The 20,771-nt window shown below is 38.6% G+C and overlaps 1 protein-coding gene and 1 long non-coding RNA gene across 4 annotated transcripts in view; one reads left to right on the forward strand and one right to left on the reverse strand.

Moving 5' to 3' along the window:
* Nucleotides 1–777, reverse strand: part of IL7 (interleukin 7) — a 95,489-nt gene extending 94,712 nt beyond the window's left edge. Inside the window, exon 1 of one of the 3 annotated variants that reach the window (XM_045049755.1) lies at nucleotides 174–777. In XM_045049755.1, the coding sequence (XP_044905690.1) occupies nucleotides 174–183 (10 nt within the window). In that variant the 5' untranslated portion in view covers nucleotides 184–777. The remainder of the gene's footprint in view (nucleotides 1–173) is intronic. The other 2 variants (XM_019822801.2, XM_003999913.5) reach the window with 2 other exon arrangements.
* Nucleotides 1–20,771, forward strand: part of LOC123383048 — a 192,983-nt gene that overhangs the window by 5,796 nt on the left and 166,416 nt on the right. The window contains exon 2 of the long non-coding RNA XR_006592305.1: nucleotides 940–997. This is a non-coding gene — a long non-coding RNA (uncharacterized LOC123383048). The remainder of the gene's footprint in view (nucleotides 1–939; nucleotides 998–20,771) is intronic.

A 20,771-nucleotide genomic window follows, 5' to 3' on the forward strand; every position in this document is an offset into this window, starting at 1 on the left:
GTACTGAGGCGCGGCTGACGCCTGCCTGTGAGAGAGCCAGTGCTCTCGGCAGGTCCAAAGTGCAAGGCTGGACTGTTCCCGGACGCGCCTGGGCGCCGGGCCCGGCAAAGCGTCCTGGAGTACCCGGGCGTGCAGGGCGCGCGAACCGGTGCGCCTGGAATAGGAGTCCTTACCATGGAACATGGTCTGCGGGAGGCGGGCGTGGTCATGATGACCGCAACTGCAGCAGGAGCAAGCTCTCACCGCCCATAGTCGCTGCCAGGCCCCTGGTCTTCCGCGGAGTTGCTGGGAGCGCGTGCGGGGTAGGGCGGTCTCTGCGGCTGGTTCCTTTCACCCACGCCGCGCCTGCTGCTTCATCCATCCCAAGGGGGGCGGCACACACCACGGCCAGGCTCTGCGCTTTGCCTTTCCCATAACTTCCGTAGGATCAGCCGGCAATGTACTTTCAGTTTCTACTTTGCGCTGGGTCTGCAGGTTCGATCTTTGGGTTCACCACTCGGGCGCCTTCACCGCCCCACCTCTCTTGAGCACCTGCGTCCTCCCCCAGACGTTTCTGTGCACCTGAACCGGGACCAGAGGAGGGCGCGAATTTCCAAAGCACCACAGAAGGAATGAGATGGCCTTCTGAATGAGAACCATTCGAGGCAAAACACTCTCCAAGTGACCTCTGACCGCCTTGGCAAAGCTAGGCGACTGGGATCTAAAAGCGTTGGTTGCTAATGTGTCCACGGAAGCCGCAAATGTGTAGGGCGAAAGCTGGGCTATTACAAGCTGACGCCACAAGGGAGGCGTCGCCACGGATGTAGTGATGCCAAGACGTCTTGGGGTGGGGTGGGGGTGGGGGGAATGTGTGTAAGGAAGTAAAGAATGTTTAAGAGGGTCACGCCCTCAGCCCCTCAACCTCTGTAATCAGTCTCTTTCTGCCCTGTGGTTTTGTAGATGTACCTGCCCAGGTGAGACCTCAAAGAAAAATAACCCTGTGGGTGCATCTAATCTGGTAAGTGGTATGTTTGAACCCGACTATGACTTCCACGTATACATTTGTCAGAATTGGCCAATAAATCATACTATCCATTTTTACTGTGTTTTACTAAAGAGTTAGTGTGTTTTTCTAAGCCTGAATTATTTTACTATTTCCTGTTTGAATTTGTTTTCTGATATTCGGCAGGAACCCTGCTTAAAAGAAGATGGGTACTGTAAAGTGACAATAATGATGATGAGAATGGCTATCGTCTATCTAGCATTTGCTTTGTACTAGTATTGTACTAAGCATTTTATATATATCCTCTCATGCAAACTTTTCTCTGAGTAGACAATTTTCTTATCTACATTTCACAGATGTGGGAACAGAGACTTCCTTAAGTAACTTGCTAGAGTTCACTTAGCTAGTTAGTAATAGAGCTTGGGCACAAACCTGCTGTATTTTGACTCAGAGTTCATGCTTGCAAACTCTGTGTTAGTGATCCTTGTGAATAGTGTAGAGATTGGTGCCAGGAGGGAGGCAGGGTCAGGTATCATGTGGGTGTGTCTATTCCCCACTGTAGGGACCTCAGGAAAGCTTTCTGGAGTTTCTGAGTTCTAAATGGAGACTTAAGCAGGAACTAAAGTAGGGATGTGAACCTTCCAGAGTCTATTACAGTGTGAACAAAGAGGAAAAGAAAGAAGGGAGAAAGAAATAGAGAATAACAGTGAAATAGAGAGTGAGACAGAGTTGCTCAAGCCTGACAGTTGGATCTCTGATTCCTCTTTTAGTCTCACTTCTCACATCCAATCCATAAGCACGTCTTGTCAACTTTACCTCTAAAATGAACCCTGAACCAATCTATCCATTATGTGAATTGCCTATGGGCCGATCATTAAAACCCTGCTGTCTAGGGGATCATCCAGCTTTCACCCTTGCTGAAGACTCCTTCACTCTCCTCACAGCAGCAGGATATTTGATTTCCACAATGCCACCTTCTGTGGTCACCCTCTGGCCACTTCCCACTGTGTACTGAGCCCTCCAGGTGCAGGGTGATCTGGGTACTGTTGCCTTCTCTGATCTTCCCTGCTGCACATCTCACAACGCTCCCCAAGCCTTTTCTTTCCTGTGCCCAGCCAAGCCTACATCCACTTAGAAGAACAGTACCCAGTACACAGGCATTCAGGAAGTGAGTGACAGAATGAGAGAGAACAATTGTATGAAAATGCATGAATGAGAACACACATGAAGAGGACGTACATAAAGGCAGAGGGAAATAGAAGAAAAGAGGAAGAGTGGAGGGAAGCAATAGAGACCAGGAGACAGAATGGGGTGGAAAAAGCCAAGTATTTCCATTTGAGTGGAACCTAGAGTGGCAAGTGGGGAGTGGAGAAACAGGAGGCTGGAGTGACTTTTAAAAATGAATTCTGTAACTGAACACACCTAGATTGGTCATTTATAAATTTAAAATCCCTGATAGCACCACTGAGGTATGCAATTGCACATAGCCTACACCTTTAAAAAAAAAAAAAACTTTCCAGGGACAAATAAAAGAGCATTCATCAATAACTTGCTCAAGAGGAAATCCGTCTTCCTTTTTCATGCAGTCACCATAAAACATGGCAGAATAAAGGCTTGTGCATAAATGAACTTTGGGGAATCATGAAGGGAAATTATGTAGGGCTCCAGGCGAGGACATGTAAATTCCTCACTAAATTTTGGCCCCAAATGTAAAGAATCACTCTGAAGAAAATATTCATAAAGAATTTGAAATTGCTATTGATATATGAAAAGGGATACATTGTCACTACATCAAGTTATTATTTTTCTGTGTATAAGAGAATAAATACTGTTTGGAAAAAATTCCAAAATGAAGTCTTAAATCAGTGGTTGATATTTTGATAAGCTGAACATTATTTTTTATCAAACAGATGGACAAGGATTAAACATTTTATGTTTTTTTTATATGCTCATGTTTTATAACTAGAGAAATGGAGTGGTTACTATAATGTTCACTCATAGAATCCATGAATCGTGCAGAAAAATCACCATGGAAATGAAATAGTACACAGTTTATAAATTACAATCAGTAAATATTAAGAGGGAAGACATCATCTCAGAATGATTTAAACAATATAATAGAAAGAACTGAAATAAAACGATAGGAATGTCTACTTAAAGAGAGAATCGTTAAAGGTTAATCAATGTCTTTTTAGTTGTTCTACAATCTTCAGTCAAACTAGTTAGTTTGTGGTAAAGTTGAAAACATTTTCTTTATTAATTATATGAACTACTTTTTACCCAACTTAATATGACTATTGTTTATAGTCTGAGATCTGAATGCTAGCTATCTTTCTGTCTATGGATTCAAAAAAATTTTAATGTTTTTATTTTAGTTTGGCGGGGGGGAGGGGCAGAGAGGAGAGGGAGACACAGAATCCAAAGCAGGCTCCAGGCTCTGAGCTGTCAGCACAGAGTTGGACATGGAGCTCAAACTCGTGAACTGCAAGATCATGACCTCAGCTGAATTAAGATGCTTAACCAATTGAGCTTCCCAGGCACCCCTGTCTATGGATATTTTTTGAGGTATCTATGACTTAATTTTCCAGGCATAATACTCAACATATGTCAATCACAGACACACACACAGACTCACCACACACACATAAAGCCTTATACGTACTGTGCAGTTGCACAGGGGCCTATGCATGTAAGGGCTCCCTGCTTAATTTAATACTCTGCAGTCACTGTCTTGAAATTCTTAATTATTTTTGGATAAGGGGACTTTCATTTTCACTTTGCGCTGGGCCCTGCAAATTCTGTAACTGGTCACGCACACACATATATGCATGTCTTCAAGGTGGTTTCAATCTGGGGAGGGGGGAATGTATGTTAAATGTATGACTTCAAAGATAAAGAATGTTATGAAAAGGAAAGGATGAGATGTATTTCAGATAAGGGTTAAGGCAATCTAGACCCATTTTAAAAATTAGTGAAACTAAAATCTAAAAAATGTTAATCTACCTGTCTGATGGAAAAATAGGTGTAAGTGGACAACCTATAATTCTAAATCATATCTGTTTTATTTTCAAGCCTGAGCTTGAGGATGGATTTTGAATTTTATCAAATGAGTGCTGAGCGTCTGTTTACATGGTCATATTTTTTTCTTGTTGTATTCCTGAATCAAATTTACCATAATGCTAAATTCAAGTTGCTAATATTTAACTTAGACTTTTGCAGTTATATTTATAATTGGTATGTGTTTGTTCTTCATATTATATTTAACCAGACTTGGGATATTTCATCAGATTTTCTTGGCTTCACAAAGGAATTTGGGAATTCTATTGTTTTCTTTTTTTTTTTTTTTAATTTTTTTTCAACGTTTTTATTTATTTTTGGGACAGAGAGAGACAGAGCATGAACGGGGGAGGGGCAGAGAGAGAGGGAGACACAGAATCCGAAACAGGCTCCGAGCCATCAGCCCAGAGCCTGACGCGGGGCTCGAACTCACGGACCGTGAGATCGTGACCTGGCTGAAGTCGGACGCTTAACCGACTGCGCCACCCAGGCGCCCTTGTTTTCTAAAACTGTAAACATTTAATCATGATATGAACTATTTGTTCCTGGGTGATTGACTAGAGTTCAACAATAAAACATACTGAATTTCATGGGATACAGCCCAGGGATCAGATGAGACTGTCAATTTCAAGCATTAGAAGAGTCAAAATAAAAAGATTCTTCTGAGGCTGAATCAGAATATCAGGAACCCTACTGGAAATGTGTATGTCAGCATATCGATGATTGCTTGAGCCATTGAAAATTAATGAAATCATCCAACTTAGAAGAGATAAGAAAGAGAGAGGGCTAATGCCAGGAGGGACCGTGAGACACAAACATTAGGGTAGATGGAGAAATGGGTGCCCACCAACAAACTAACAACTAGTGGACAGCAGAGTGGGAGAGGCAGAAGTCAGTGTCCCAGGATATGATTTCAAAATAGGTTAAGTAGTCAGTATTTCCAAATGTCACAAAAAGATCGAGAAAAATGAAGATTGTAAAGTGTGCCCACTAATTTGGCAGAGCAGAGTTTGTCCGTGGTTCTTGTGACAACGATTTGAGAAGAGCAGTATAGAGAAAAGCTATATTCCAATTTGTGGGGTACCAGGGAAGATGCAAGGAGAAGAGACAGCGTTTAAAAGATCTTTGGTAAGATAAAAGAAATCAGGCTATGGTTTGAAAGGCATGTAAAGCATAATAGAAGTTTCTGTTTTCATGCATGAGTGGTACTAAAGCATATTTATATAATAATTAGTGAAATTAGGTTCTCTGGAAGAAGCAGGAAAGGATGGAACTGAGAAACCCAAGATACACGATTTCTTCATGTGATCCCTTCATTTCTCTCTCCTCTTTCATTTTAGTCCTTAAATTGTGTAATTCTAAACAATCAGAATCGATTATAAATCTGGTGTCTAATTTCATGTTTCTTATTGCAATGTCTTCTATGACCTTACCTGTGTACTCTGGATTGAGTATTGGCTAAGGTAAGGATGAAATATTGCCCAAATTGTCTTTCAGAGGGAGGAGCAGTAGCTTATGTAGTTTGTATCATCCCGTCCTTTTTTACACTAATGGGTATGTTGTTGGCAATTAGGGGTTTCTTTTAGGTACTAAATTTTGGAGGGACTGTGCTTTTAACGATTGCCTTTATAGATGATTAATTAAAGAAGATTACACTTATGACAATTTTCCTCGTGGAAATTATTTCAAGAAAGTGGAAAAATATTTTCCCCTTATTGCTTTAAAATTCCTGGACAGAGTCCCTTAATATCATCCAGTTGCTATGTGAAGATGTTGAGTTGTTCTTGTGAGCTCCATGGACAATAGAGACAGTATCTTATTCAACCTGGAATTCTCTGAAATCAATAGAATTCAAGTTACAGATTCTTTCCAAGTATGACTTGTAGAAAAGGGAGATATCCAATTGCACAGGTCTTGACTTGCTATTCTTACAGAGAACCAATGCTCTCGGCAAACCTGTGGTAATATCCAAGAATGTTGTAGTAACAACTACTGATTGACATCGATATGTCTAGGGATCTGGTAGGCATGTCAAAATTCTTATATTTAATTTAAATTTAGACTTCTTTTTCTAGTATGGAGGACTGTGTGTCTTATTTAAATCCTTTTATTGTTATTAAATTACAAAATTAGTTCAATCTGCTTCTCCTTCAGGCAAGCCAAGTTGCTCCAGCACATTGTCACCGTGTCGGATTCTGATTGGACTCTTAGAATATCCATTAACTTGTACATGACATAGAATGATTAAGTGTATTGCAGCAGTAATTAAGTCCACAAATAGTAATAATTAAAAAAGATCTTATATGTCCCTGAGTTCCAAGGGTATCAGTTGTTCCTCTATGCCAGTAGTGTGTCGATTAATTAGCAACCCAAAAGCCTGGAACTACCACTGACATGCTTGCCTAAAAATTCAATATATTAGCTGTTAGTGACATATACACTTCAATGTGAAAAGCAAAAAATGGAAGTTTTTGAGAGATCAAAACACTGAGCTGTTGAGTTTGGTGTTGCAGGAAATGATTTCTTCAAACAATGGAGCAGAGTGTCATTGGTTTCTTGAGTAATATGGCCTATGAAATGGCGGTTATATGCTTTGATTTCCTTGTTTCTTTTACTATGTTAGCAATTCTCCCTAATGTTTAACTAACAAGTTTTCTAATCATGTCTTCCTCATTACATTATTTCTCTGACAAACACTTTTGTTCCTGGTCTGTCCTGGGTAAGACATTGTTTTTACCAGTGAAATGTAATATTTTCTATTTCTTTTTTTTAATTTAATTAATTTATTGTTTTAAATTTACATTCAAATTGGTTATCATATAGTGCAACAGTGATCTCACGAGTAGATTCCTTAATGCCCTTTACCCATTTAGCCCATCCCCCCTCCTAAAACCCCTCCCATAACCCTGTTTGTTCTCTATATTTAAGAGTTTTGTCTTATGTTTTGTCCCCCTCCCTGTTTTTATATTACTTTTTTATTTTTATATTTATTTTGTATTATTATACTATTTTTGCTTCTCTTCCCTTATGTTCATCTGTTTTGTATCTTAAAGTCCTTATATGAGTGAAGTCATAAGATATTTGTGTTTCTCTGACTAATTTCACTTAGCATAATACCCTCTACTTCCATCCATGTAGTGGATGGCAAGATTTCATTCTTTTGGATTGCCGAGTAATACTCCATTGTATATATATATACCACAGCTTCTTTATCCATTCATCCATCAATGGACATTTGGGCTCTTTTAATACTTTGGCTATTGTTGATAGTGCTGCTATAAACATGGGGGTGCATGTGTCCCTTCAAAACAGCACACCTGTATGCCGTGGATAAATGCCTAGTAGTGCAATTGGTGGGTCGTAGGGTAGTTCTATTTTTAGTTTTTTGAGGAACTTCCATACTGTTTTCCAGAGTGGCTGCACCACCTTATATTCCCACCAGCAATGCAAAAGAGATCCTCTCTCTCTGCATCCTCGCCAACATCTGTTGTTGCCTGAGTTGTTAACGTGAGCCATTCTGACAGGTGTAAGGTGATATCTCATTGTGGTTTTGATTTGTATTTCCCTGATGATGAGTGATGTTGAGCTTTTTTTCATGTGTCGGTTGGCCATCTGGATGTCTTCTTTGGAGAAGTGTCTATTCATGTCTTTTGCCCATTTCTTCACTGGATTATTTGTTTTTGGGGTGTTGAGTTTGATAAGTTCTTTATGGATTTTGGATACTAACCCTTTATCTGATATGTCATTTGCAAATATCTTCTCCCATTCCGTCAGTTGCCTTTTAGTTTTGCTGATTGTTTCCTTCACTGTGCAGAACCTTTTTATTTTGATGAGGTCCCAGTAGTTCATTTTTGCTTTTTCCCTTGCCTCCAGAGACGTGTTGAATAAGAAGTTGCTGCAGCCAAGGTCAAAGAGGTTTTTGCCTGCTTTCTCCTCGAGGATTTTGATGGCTTCCTATCTTACATTGAGGTCTTTCATCCATTTTGAGTTTATTTTTATGTACAGTGTAAGAAAGTGGTCCGGGTTCATTCTTCTGCCTGTTGCTGTCCAGTTTTCCCAGCACCACTTGCTGAAGAGACTCTATTCCATTGGATATTATTTCCTGCTTTGTCAAAGATTAGTTGGCCATACATTTGTGGGTCCATTTCCGGGTTCTCTATTCTGTTCCATTGATCTGAGTGTCTGTTTTTGTGTCAGTACCATACTATCTTGATGATTACAGCTTTGTAATACAGCTTGAAGTCCAGGATTGTGATGCTTCCTGCTTTGGTTTTCGTTTTCAAGAGTTCTTTGGCTATTGGGGGTCTATTCTAGCTCCATTCAAATTTTAGGATTGTTTGTTCTAGCTCTTTGAAGATTGCTGGTGTTATTTTGATAGGGATTACATTGAATATGTAGATTGCTTTGGGTAGTATCGACATTTTAACAATATTTGTTCTTCCTATCCAGGACCATGGAATCTTTTTCCACTTTTTTGTGCCTTCTTCAATTTCTTTCATAAGCTTGCTATAGTTTTCAGTGTATAGGTTTTTCACCTCTTTGGTTAGATTAATTCCTAGGTATTTTATGGTTTTGGTGCAATTGTAAATGGGATCACTTCCTTGATTTCTCTTTCTGTTGCTTCATTACTGGTGTATAGGAATGCAACCGATTTCTGTGCATTGATTTTATATACTGGCACTTTCCTGAATTCATGGATCAGTTCTAGCAGTTTTTTGGTGGAATATTTAGGGTTTTCCATATCATGTCACCTGCGAAGAGTAAAAGTTTGACCTCCTCCTGGCTGATTTGGATGCCTTTTATTTCTTTGTGTTGTCTGATTGCAGAGGCTAAGACTTCCAATACTCTGTTGAATAACCATGGGGAGAGTGGACATGCCTGTCTTGTTCCTGACCTTAGGGGGAAAGATCTCAGTTTTTCCCCATTGAGGATGATATTAGCGTTGGGTCTTTCATATATGGCTTTTATGATCTTGAGGTATGATCCTTCTATCCCTACTTTCTTGAGGGTTTTTTATCAAGAAAGGGTGCTATATTTTGTCAAATACTTTCTTTGCATCTTTTGAGAAGATCATATGGTTCTTGTCCTTTCTTTTATTGATGTGATGAATCATGTTAATTGTTTTGTGGATATTGAACCAGCCCTGCATCACAGGTATAAATCCTACTTGGTCGTGGTGAATAATTTTTTTAATGTGTTGTTGGATCCGGTTGGCTAATATCATGTTGAGGATTTTTGCATCCATGATCATCAGGGAAATTGGTCTATAGTTCTCCTTTTTAGTGGGGTCTCTGTATGGTTTTCGAATCAAGGTAATGCTGGCTTCATAGAAAGAGTTTGAAAGTTTTCCTTCCATTTCTATTTTTTGGAACACCTTCAAGAGAATAGGTGTTAACTCTTCCTTAAATGTTTGGTAGCATTCCCCTGGAAAGCCATCTGGCCCTGGGCTCTTGTTTTTTGGCAGATTTTTGATTACTAATTCGATTTCCTTACTGGTTATGGGTCTGTTCAAATTTTGTATTTCTTCCTGTTTCAGTTTTGGTAGTGTGTATGTTTCTAGGAGTTTGTCCTTTTCTTCCAGATATCCCATTTTATTGGCATATAATTGCTCATACTATTCTCTTGTTATTGTTTTTATTTCTGCTGTGTTGGTTGTGATCTCTCCTCTTTCATTCTTGATTTTATTTATTTGGGTCCTTTCCTTTTTCTTTTTGATCAGACTGGCTAGTGGTTTAGCAGTTTTGTTAATTCTTTCAGAGAACCAGCTTCTGGTTTCATTGATCTGTTCTACTGTGGTTTTTTTTTTTTTTTTTTTTGGTTTCGATAGCATTAATTTCTGCTCTAATCTTTATTATTTCCTGTCTTTTGCTGGTTTAGGGTTTTATTTGCTGTTCTTTTTCCAGGTCCTTAAGGCATAAGGTTAGGTTGTGTATCTGAGATCTTTTTTCCTTCTTTAGGAAGGCCTCGGTTGCTATAGACTTTCCTCTTATGACCGCCTTTGCTGTGTCCCAGAGGTTTTGGGTTGTGGTGTTATCATTTTCATTGACTTCCATATACTTTTTATTATCCTCTTTAACTTCTTGGTTGGTCCATTCATTCTTTAGTAGGATGTTCTTCAGTCTCCAAGTATTTGGTTGATTTTGAGTCTCATAGCATTGTGGTCTGAAAATAGGCACACTATGATCTTGATTGTTTTGTACTTACTTAGGGCTCATTTGTGTCCCAGGATATGGTCTATTCTGGAGAATGTTCCATGTGCACTGGAGAAGAATGTATATTCTGCTGCTTTAGGATGAGATGTTCTGAATATACCTATTAAGTCCTCTGGTCAAATGTGTCATTCAAAGCCATTGTTTCCTTGTTGCTTTTCTGTTTAGATGATCTGTACATTGCTGTGAGGTGTTGAAGTCCAGTACTATTATGGTATTACTACTGATGAGTTTCTTTATATTTGTGAGTAATTGTTTATATATTTGGGTGCTCTCACATTTGGAGGATAAATATTTACAATTGTTAGGTCTTCTTGGTGGATATACCCCTTAATTACAATATAATGTCCTTCTTCATCTCTTGTTGGAGTCTTTATTTTAAAGTCTAGATTGTCTGATATAAGTATGGCTACTCCAGGTTTCTTTTTTCTACCATTCAACAAAAGATGGTTCTCCATCCCCTTATTTTCAATCTGAAGGTGTCTTTAGGTCCAAAGTGGTCTCTTGTAAACAGCATATAGATGGATCTTGTTTTCTTATCCATTCTGTTGCCCTCTGTCTTTTGATTGGATGATTCAGTCCATTGACGTTTAGAGTGAGTACTGAAAGATGTGAATTTATTGCCATTATGCTTCTTGTAGAGTTGGAGTTTCTGGTCGTGTTCTCTGGTTCTTTCTAGTCTTCGTTGCTTTTGGTCTTTTTTTTTTCCTTCTTTTCTCCCCTCAGAGAGTCCCCCTTAAAATTTCTTGCAGAAGAGGGCTGGTTTAATGGTCATGAACTCCTTTAATATTTGTTTGTCTGGGGAACTTTTAACTTCTCCTTCTATTTTGAATGACAGCCATGCTGGATAAAGAATTATTGGCTGCATATTTTTCTGATTCAGCACATTGAATATATCCTGCCACTCCTTTCTGGCCTGCCAAGTTTCTGTGGATAGATCTGGTGCAAACCTGATCTGTCTTCCCTTGTAGGTTAAGGACCATTTTTCCCTTGCTGCTTTCATGATTCTTTCCTTGCCTGAGTATTTTGTGAATTTGACTATGATATGCCTTGCTGATGGTCAGTTTTTGTTGAATCTAATGGGAGTCCTCTGTGCTTCCTGGATTTTGATGTGTGTGTCTTTCCCGAGGTTAGGAAAGTTTTCTGCTATGATTTGCTCCCATAACCTTTCTACCCCCATTTCTCTCTTCCTCTTCTGGGACCCCTATGATCATTGTTCCTTTTTAATGAGTCACTCTTGTCTCTAATTCTTAAATTTTGTATTTTCACTTTAGTCTCTCTCTTTTTTTCTGCTTCATTATTCTCCATAAGTTTGTCCTCTATATCACTGATTCCCTGCTCCACCTCATCCATCCTTGCCACCTTGGCATCCATTCGAGATTGCAGCTCAGTTATAGCATTTTTTATTTCATCCTGACTAGCTTTTACTTTTTTATCTCCACAGAGAGGGATTCTAATCTATTTTCAACCCCAGCTATATTCTTATTATTGTGATTCTACATTCTGGTTCAGACAACTTGCTTGTATCTTTGTTGATTAAGTCCCTGGCAGTTGTCTCTTCCTGCTCTTTCTTTCAGGGTGAATTCCTTCATTTCATCATTTTGACAGGAGAAAAGGAATTAATAAGGTAAAAAGAATTAAAAGTAAAGAATTAAAAACAACACACACACACACACACACACACACACACATCAAATAAATGATGCTAGATCCTAGGTGTGTTTTGGTCTGGTTGTTGAATGGAGCTTGATAGATTAGAGAAAAAGAGGAAGGAAAAAAAAAATAGGAAAACATTTGAAAATTTGAAAAAATGAATACAATGAAATAGAATAATATGAAATTATGGAAGTAAAATCGAATTTGAGAAATTTACAAAAAGTAAAAAATATAGTAAAAAATAAAGAAAAGTATTTTTAATAAAAATTGAAAATAAAAATATTTTTTTCTTTCTGTATTCAAGAAAAAGAAAAAAAAATGAAAAGGAGAGAAAAAAAAGAAAATTGAATAAATGGACCAGCAAAGAGACCAAAGTACTATTGAAATTACATCATTTTCCCCTAGAAGTCAAACTATGAAGCAATTTATAGTCCGTATACTAAGCAGGCGGAGAGACTTGTGGTGTTCCTGAAGAGGGAGGTTGGCCTAGGTGGGCGGGGCTTAGTGTAACAGCTCTGTTCTCCACTAGATGGTGCTGCTTAGCTTACTGGAGTGGATTGTTGTGGCGCTTGTAGGTGTGTATGCACATGCGCGGGAGGGGTGAAAATGGCGTCAGCCAGTTACTGAGTCTGTAGTTACAGACCTTTGTTCTCCAGATCAGCAATCGCGCGCCTGTCCTTTGTTTCTGTTTTCTGTCCACTCCCCGCGTTTACACTGCCCGTGACCAAGCCGTCAGATTGCCTGGCGGCACCTCCCTCCTGAGTTGTATCTCAGATGTGGCTGTATTTCCCAACCCCTCACTTCCCGGGGACTGTGGCTTTATCCTGCTCTGACTTTCTGGGGGAGGTTCTCACCGAGCAATGGCCGGGTGCCGGCCACACCCTGGAACGTTTGCAGGACTGTGCTGCTGCTGGTGTCCAGAGACTGCTGCTGGATGCCAGCCCACCCCAGAAAATGTTCATGCACTTGTGTAGCAGCAGCATTTCGGGGATTATGAAAAATCACAACACACATCTGGCACCAGGCTTCACTCCTAGCGACTTTGTTCCAGCACCAGAGAATGTGTTTGTTCCCTGGGGTCTGCTGGCACCTTTGTCAGCTGCACAGCTTCTACCAAATGTCCTCCCAGCAAAGGAGCCGCTTTTCCCCATGTCGCCCGAGAACTGCCCGGACTTCACTCTGCTCCTGGGGATTCGCCCTTCTCATCAGAGCACCACCAGGTATAGAGCTGCGGAGTTGCAGACTCTCCGCTCCCCTTGTTTATAGAGTCTTAGTGGCATTTAAACCCGCTCTTTTCTCCTTTCTCCCTTTTCAGTTCAGTCCCTGTGGCTATTTCCACTTTTCCACTTTCTCTCCACCTGCTTTGGGGGGAAGGGTGCTTTTCCCAAGCTCCCCCACCCCTCACCCCGTCTCTGTCATCTTCCTGCAAGCAAAAACAGTTCCCTGCCCTCTGTGGGTTTCTCCCTCCCCTCGTTCACCTCTCTGCACCACGTACCTGCTGAGTTCTGTGGTCCAGGTTGTGCAGATTGTTGTGTTAATCCTCAAATCAGTTTTCTAGCTGTGCAGGATGGTTTAGTGTTGATCTGGCTGTATTTCATAGAGGCAAGATGCAAAAAAAACTTCCATGCTCTCCCACCATCTTGGCTTCTCCCCCCAGTGACCAATAATTTCTATTTCTTATTATTTCTTTCCTTCCAAAATGATGTTCTGTGTTATTTTCATTCCCTGAGACTTTTAAACTTTTATTTATATTAGAAAAGTGAGGATCTTTTGGTTCTAATTCAAACTAACCCGTATTAGAACTTTTTTTTTTTTGAAAGAGAGAGAGCACGTGCACACACACAAGAGGGGGAGGGAGAGAGACAGAGAGAGAGACAGAGAATCCCAAGCAGGCTCCACACTGTCAGTGCAGAGCCCGACATAGGGCTCAAACTCACAAAACATGAGATCCTGACCTGGGCCAAAATCAAGTGTCGTAGGCTTAACTGACTGAGCCACCCAGGAGCCCTCGGAACTTTTTTTTTTTATCTTAAAATTTATGAAATTAGAGCTGTTTACCAAGTACAAATATGTCCTCAGGTATTAAATGATTTAAATTTACTTTTAAACTTTTAAGAATATATATTTTCATTTTATATACATGATCTAAGTGGCTTCCAATGAGATCTAACCAAAAGACAAGACAAAAACAAATACTGCATGTGCTGGTGCATTGATCATTTAAGAATGATCCTTTGAGACTAGAAGTTTTTTCAAGCATCGTCCCATAGCCACATATAAATCAGTGACTTTAAAGTAAGATCCCCAAACAATCAGAACAATACAAAACTGAAGACTTTCAAGAGCCACAAGACACTATCAAAAGGCAAAAAAGATTAAAGGCCCAAAGAAATTTCAGGAGGTGATCTAGAAAAGTGCTAGGAGATACGGAGTAGAGCAAATTCATACTTTTTTTTCTTGTTTCAGTTTGCAAGCAAGCTCCTAGGAACCTCCCAGGTGTAACCTAAAACTGGTCCATGTTCTCAGGGGTCAGGGAGAGACAGAAGAAAGAGGCAGGCCACTCCAGACTGGCAAGGGGCTTGTCCTGGGCAGAAGTAAGATGAGTAGATCTCTGCACCTGCCCACCAAATCTTAAAAGTTTATACAGAGGCCTTAACTGAGTTCAATCACGTATACCATCCAGATGGTCTCAACACCACATCATTGTTTCAAGGCTGTATCTTTGAAGAAGCCACTGGGAAGGGAGAATGCAAGTGGAACCTACATTACAAGGAATGGAGGGAGGAGGGGCAGTGAGGAATCTCTGATTTGGTGGTCCAGTTCAAGGTCAACCAGCAGTCACATCCTCTAACATATTATTATAGTTACTTTGTGTTAATATTGATTGAGACTACTATCTTTCTGACTTTAATTTCCTCTATGTCTTTTGATTCTCTTAATAAATATTTGTATTGTTGACTTTGACTTAATACAATTACTTTTTTTCCCTCCTTTTAATCTTTATTGAATATTAAACTGTAAAAGGAAGTAAACCTTATGACACCCCTGTTCTTGTAAGCAGACCTTTTTGACAGTTCTCTTTTGGTACTTTTCCTTCTGTGTGCATGCAGTTAATTCACTATATCATATCATTAAATGGAATTAACTGGACCTTTGCTTTTCCATGGTAGTTAGTACCAACTCAAACAGCCTGTGTTTCTGAAATGCATGGTTGCCAAAGCAATGACTATCTTCCACTGAAAAAGCACCAACAAAATTTGGTATAGCTGTTCTGGCAGTGCATTTTATGTTACTAGAAATAAAAGCCAAATAGCAAGTACACAAAATGGTAATCAGTTCCACTCTTTCAATGGCATATAAGACATCCTGAACTGTTTTTATCTGCTTACTGCTATACATGTGAAATATACGTTCTAGGAAGATACAAAGGAAATGTCATAAAGATTGCTTTGCCGTCGTGAACTTCATTGATCAGGGGTTACCTTTCTTCCTTTCTTCCTGGGAATAGTTAAGATTAGCACATAAATGTGCTTAAGTCTTTCCCAGTCCTAAATAACCCTTCTTTTAATTCAAAACATAGTTATCAAGTAAACTATGTGGCATACACTGTTCTAGGTACTTAGAATATATCAATGTATAAAAAAGACAAAATAATTTCTGTTAAATTGACTTTACATTCCAGGGGAGGATATAAGCAAGAAAAAGGTAAAAATTATATAAAATTTAGAAAATTATCAAGATCAATGGAAAAAAAGTAGCATCAGGGCAGGGGCTTTGTGCAAGTGGAAGAGAGGGTAGGGGAGAGAGCTGTGATTTTGAACAGACTTCAGTAGGAAGCTGACACTTGAACAAAGATTGAAAGGAGGTAATTGAGTGAGTCACATGGATATGTCTAAGAAGCATCTTCTGGAGAGAGGAAATCCAGCACCAAAACTCTAGGGCAAAGAATGCCTTTAGCCTGCAGCCACCCCACAGGCATTTGAGCCTTTGAGCTGTCTGCTTCTAATTGCTCTCCTTCTTTCTCCCCTTCTTCGCCGTGGGACTCCCGAATAGTTTTCACTTACAGTTTCCACTTCTATTCATTCATCACTGCACTCTGGCTTCTGTCTACCATGTTCCAGATCTTCAGGGAACTAGTTGGTAAATTCTTGATGATGTTACTTCTTAAATTGACTTCTTAAAATTATAAAAGCAGAACATGTAAAGTGTAAACATTGAATAAATGGAGACAAGCGAATTTTAAAAAATTAACACTCTATCTAGCCATCATACTTATGATGGTCATGCTGTTAATATATATTTTTAATCAAAGTGAGATCATACTATACATATTGATCTGCAACATGCTTTGTTTTCATTTATCTGTCTCTACCTTTATATTTCAGTAATTCATATCTAATATCTAGATATTCAAATTTCCAAAATTGACCCCAAACCTCTATTACACTAGAGCTTTGGGTTATTTTAGTAGGTTATTGTATTAGAGATCACATTCTGGGCACTAGAAGTGCCCATTTCTTCTAGACATTTCAGTAGCCACAGCGGGGAAAAATTATGAGTTAGTCTTGATCTTTCTAATTACATTTTAATAGTTCAGCTTTTTTTCACTTAATTTCTTTATTTAGAATGTTATCACTTTTCTCTTTCACTGAAGGATATTGACTCTTGGTATCCCTAATTTAACTCCTTGTTTTTTGACAACAGACATAAAGTAGTTGCAAAATATTAATACTAATATTATATTAAACAACATACCTTCTAATGGAATTTTAAACCGTTTACATACTTCTTTCTGTTCCTGAACACATCCCTCTAAGGACATATATAACATCAAAATGTTGTATTACAGGGTAATTTAAAATCAATCTTTTTTATTTATGGCTATTTTGCTGATTTAATATATGATAGGTTCAGTTGTTTCCAATGGTATTTTCTAAATTGAGATACATAGAAAAGCCTACTACAGAAGTTCTGTGTGGCAGAACTTCTACTTCTCTTTCCTCTTCTATCCGTTCTTTGCTTCCCCCAGTAGGTAAATATGTTCTCCAAACCAGAGCATAGAGACTGTGTGTGTGTGTGTGTGTGTGTGTGTGTGTGTGTGTGTGTGGTAGCTGCATTATATATAAATGGCTCATAATTTTTAAACATTATCTATTGCTGGCCACTTGGTTTGGATGCAGTCTTGTAAAAGCACTTTGTGTCCATTTTACTACTTAGCTTACTCGATGTCTCAGAAACATTGACACTTAATCACTCCTTCTTGGAATATTTTTTCCTTCCTATGTTTTCATGGCCATCCTTAATTCTCATTTTGTAAACTGAAAATCTTTCCTTCTCATTCCTTTGATTCTCTTCCTCTGCCTATTTGTTGTAACATTTCTATTCTTTTTTTTTTCAAGTTTATTTATTTAGTGAGAGAGAGAGAGAGCATGCATGTATATGAGCAAAGGAGGGGCAGAGAGAGGGAGAGAGAGAGAATCCCAAGGAAACTCTGTGCTCTGCACTGAGCTGGACACAGGGCTCAATTCCTTAACTGTGAGCTCATGACCTGAGCTGAAATCAAGAGTCAGATACTTAACCGACTGAGCCACTCGGGCACCCCTGTAACATTTCTATTTTTCATAGTTCTGTTTTCACCTATCTCTTCTCATGCTACACTCACTTCCTGAGTTACTTTATTCATTCGGACGGTTTTAACCATTACTTTCTGCTCATTGCCTACATTTTTTGTTTCTGGGATAATCCTACCTGACCTTAAATTCCAATCCCGTTATCTAACAGGCTATGGTGCATCTACCTGAGTTTCTCAAACATATCTCAAACTCAACATATACCATCATATACTTATTTTCTACCTCATTATTCCCACTCTATATCCTTCCAGAATATATAAGTTAATTGTACGTTTTATCCCCTAGGCTAGAAACCTAGGAATGATAAAATTAACCACTAAACCCTTTGTGATACCATTTGCTTATTACTATCTTCTCATCCACTGCCTTTGTTTAGGCAATAGGAATCACTCTCTCTTTCCTCCACTACAAAACCTCCTTAAAAGATGTTTTTGAAAAAAAATTGATTAGCTATGTCACTCCTTGCTTAAAGTTTTTCAGTGACTTCCTGTTTCATAAGGGCTGTGTCAATAGACACTCTGCATGGAATACAAGATTCTTCATGATTTAGCTCCACCCTCCTGCCGTCCGATCATTTAGACAGACACCCCACCAGCATCCTGAATCCTCAAGTCATTCAGATTCCCAGGCTTCCCTCGCTCTGCACCTGCTGTCCTTGCAGTCTAGAGTGCTCTTGACATTCTTCAGGTTAAGCTCAGTTTTTATTTCCTACGGGATGTTCTATCTAGTGTCACTTGTATGAACTAGGTCTTTATTATATCAAACACTTAGCAGCTATATTGTAATTGTTTTGATAATTTTGAGGCTACAGATTTCTTTTTTGTTTATGCTATCTTTTGAGCCCAGCACAAAGCTATCTTGCCTTAGGCATTTGATGTGTGTTGAATAAATGGATGGCTACTTCCACTGTTGTATGTTACACTATTAGACTTTCACAGTTTCCTGAGGATAGGCACCTATCTTATTTTTGGTTCTATTCTCAATATTTAGCATAATCCCTGGACATCACAGGCACTCAGTACACATGTAGCCAATATCATCTTAGAGGTAGGTGCATGTATTCATGCTGGTTTATTTACACATCAGTTCATAACTAGGGTTTAGATTAATTGGAATATCTCACTCAGAAATTCTAAATACAGACAGACTCTACCTTTTAGACACATTCAATTTAGTTATATATTTGCACAACAAATGTATTATGATTTCATCATGCATATCTGATATCAACATACTAACATATTTGGTTATGTTAAAAATGTAGTATAAGAGGGGTGCCTCAGTGGCTCAGTTGGTTGAGTGTCTGACTCTTGATTTTAGCTCAGGTCATGATCCCAGGTTCGTGGGATCAAGCCCCATGTTGGGCTCCACACTCAGTGTGGATCCTGCTTAAGATTCTCTCTCTCTCTCTCTCTCTCTCTCTCTCTCTCTCTCTCTCTCCTTCTCTCTCTCTTTCTCCCTCTCTCCCCCCTCCCATTGGCCCTTCTCCTCCACTCTCTCTTTCTCTCTTTCAAACAAAAAAAAAATTGTGCTATAAGAGACAATTACTGTCCTGAAAATTCAATATCTTAAAACCTCACATAATCTACATAAAATAACACTATAAAGATGAAACAACTTTGTGTGTGTTGTATGTGTTCTATAACTAAGAAATACATAAAAGGAAATTGTAAAGTGATGGGGAAGAGAATTGACTTCATTATGAAATAGCTTCTTTTGTCAAACATTTCCATTCATATATACTATTAAGTTGAAAATATTATAGGTTTAGTTGTAAGATCTACTTTAGTTATTTTATCCTCTTCCTATTCCTTCCCACAAACAAACAATTTGAAATCAAGGAGACTGGTTCTAGAAATTATTCCAGAATCACTTGTTTTTATTTGCAACATTTGGTTTATGGGAATTATTTTGGTTATAGCAATATTTATGATGACTAATAGTGGTTTCTAGGCAGCATTGTAAATAAAATTTTTTAAGTATGTGTCTTGGCAGACAGAAGGTGATGTTGCATAAAGTGAGTCCAGAAAATTTGTTTTATAAATTAGTGTAGGTATTGGTTTTGCTGTTTGTTTTGAATTTTATTTGCATTCTGGAATTATGAATTAAAGAAATATTCTATCTGAATTGGATGGGCAGTAATTTGATATCCTTTACACTTCATTCATTGATGAAGTTATTTTCATTAATTTGTAATTAATTTTGTCAGACTTCCTCCATATTGTCTAATATATATTAAATACTTTCAAAGTATGAAATGCCACTTGTATGTCACTATATTTTAGTAATGCTGATAGGGTAAGGGCAATCACAAGAAAAAACTATGCTCCAAAACTAACAATTTATGTTGAAATGGACACATATTGAAAAATATGAATATCTATATAATATTATATATCTTGATTACTAATAAGTATTATGACTATTTTAACATTCTGGAATTTTTACTTCTTAATTTTTTCCCCTTTAAAGTGGCTATCTTGTGAATTTATAAATCAATTTTATGTTCATGCCATCATTTTTCAAAATGTATTTTAGAAACACCTTATAGAATAGGTTACAGAGCCTCATTAGTATATTACTTTTTAAAAGTTTGTGGTTTGATTTTCAAAGACAATGAAAAAACTGATTTGGAAACTAAAAGAATTATGGAATTCTTTTTCTTAAATGTTTATTCATTTTTAGAGAGAGAGCTTGAGCAGGGGAGGGGCAGAGAAAGACAGGGGACAGAGAGGGGGACAGAGAAAGAGAGGGGGCAGAGAAAGAGAGGGGGCCAGTCTCTGGGCTGACACCAGAGAGCCCGGTGTGGGCTTTGAACTCACAAACCCTGAGAACCTGACCTGAGCTGAAGTGGGACACTCAAAGACTGAGCCACCCAGGCACTCCAGTGGAATCCTTAAAAAAATAATTTTTAATTAATTTTGGCAAGGTCAGGAATTCAAATGGCTGCAGGGGCCATTTGAAAGCTAGACAGCCTTTTAGGGACTGCAGTGACTGCCTGGGGAGATCAGGCCTTTGTAAAGGAAATCAGAATGTAGGATCAGCATTGCCTGGTTTTCCAGTCTTGTAGGCAAAACTGAAAATTTGCATATTCACTGGATCTTCCCAATTTTTAAATGGTGGGTCAGTTCTTTTCAACACTTCATTTGCAATCTCTGCTTAGGAGTAATACCTCTTCAGAGTACTTATATTGTATGAAAGCTTCTTAAAGTTTTTATAAGTTCAACTCTCTAC

Source organism: Felis catus, chromosome F2 (assembly GCF_018350175.1).
Source record: "Felis catus isolate Fca126 chromosome F2, F.catus_Fca126_mat1.0, whole genome shotgun sequence".
Classification (NCBI taxonomy): domain Eukaryota; kingdom Metazoa; phylum Chordata; class Mammalia; order Carnivora; family Felidae; genus Felis; species Felis catus.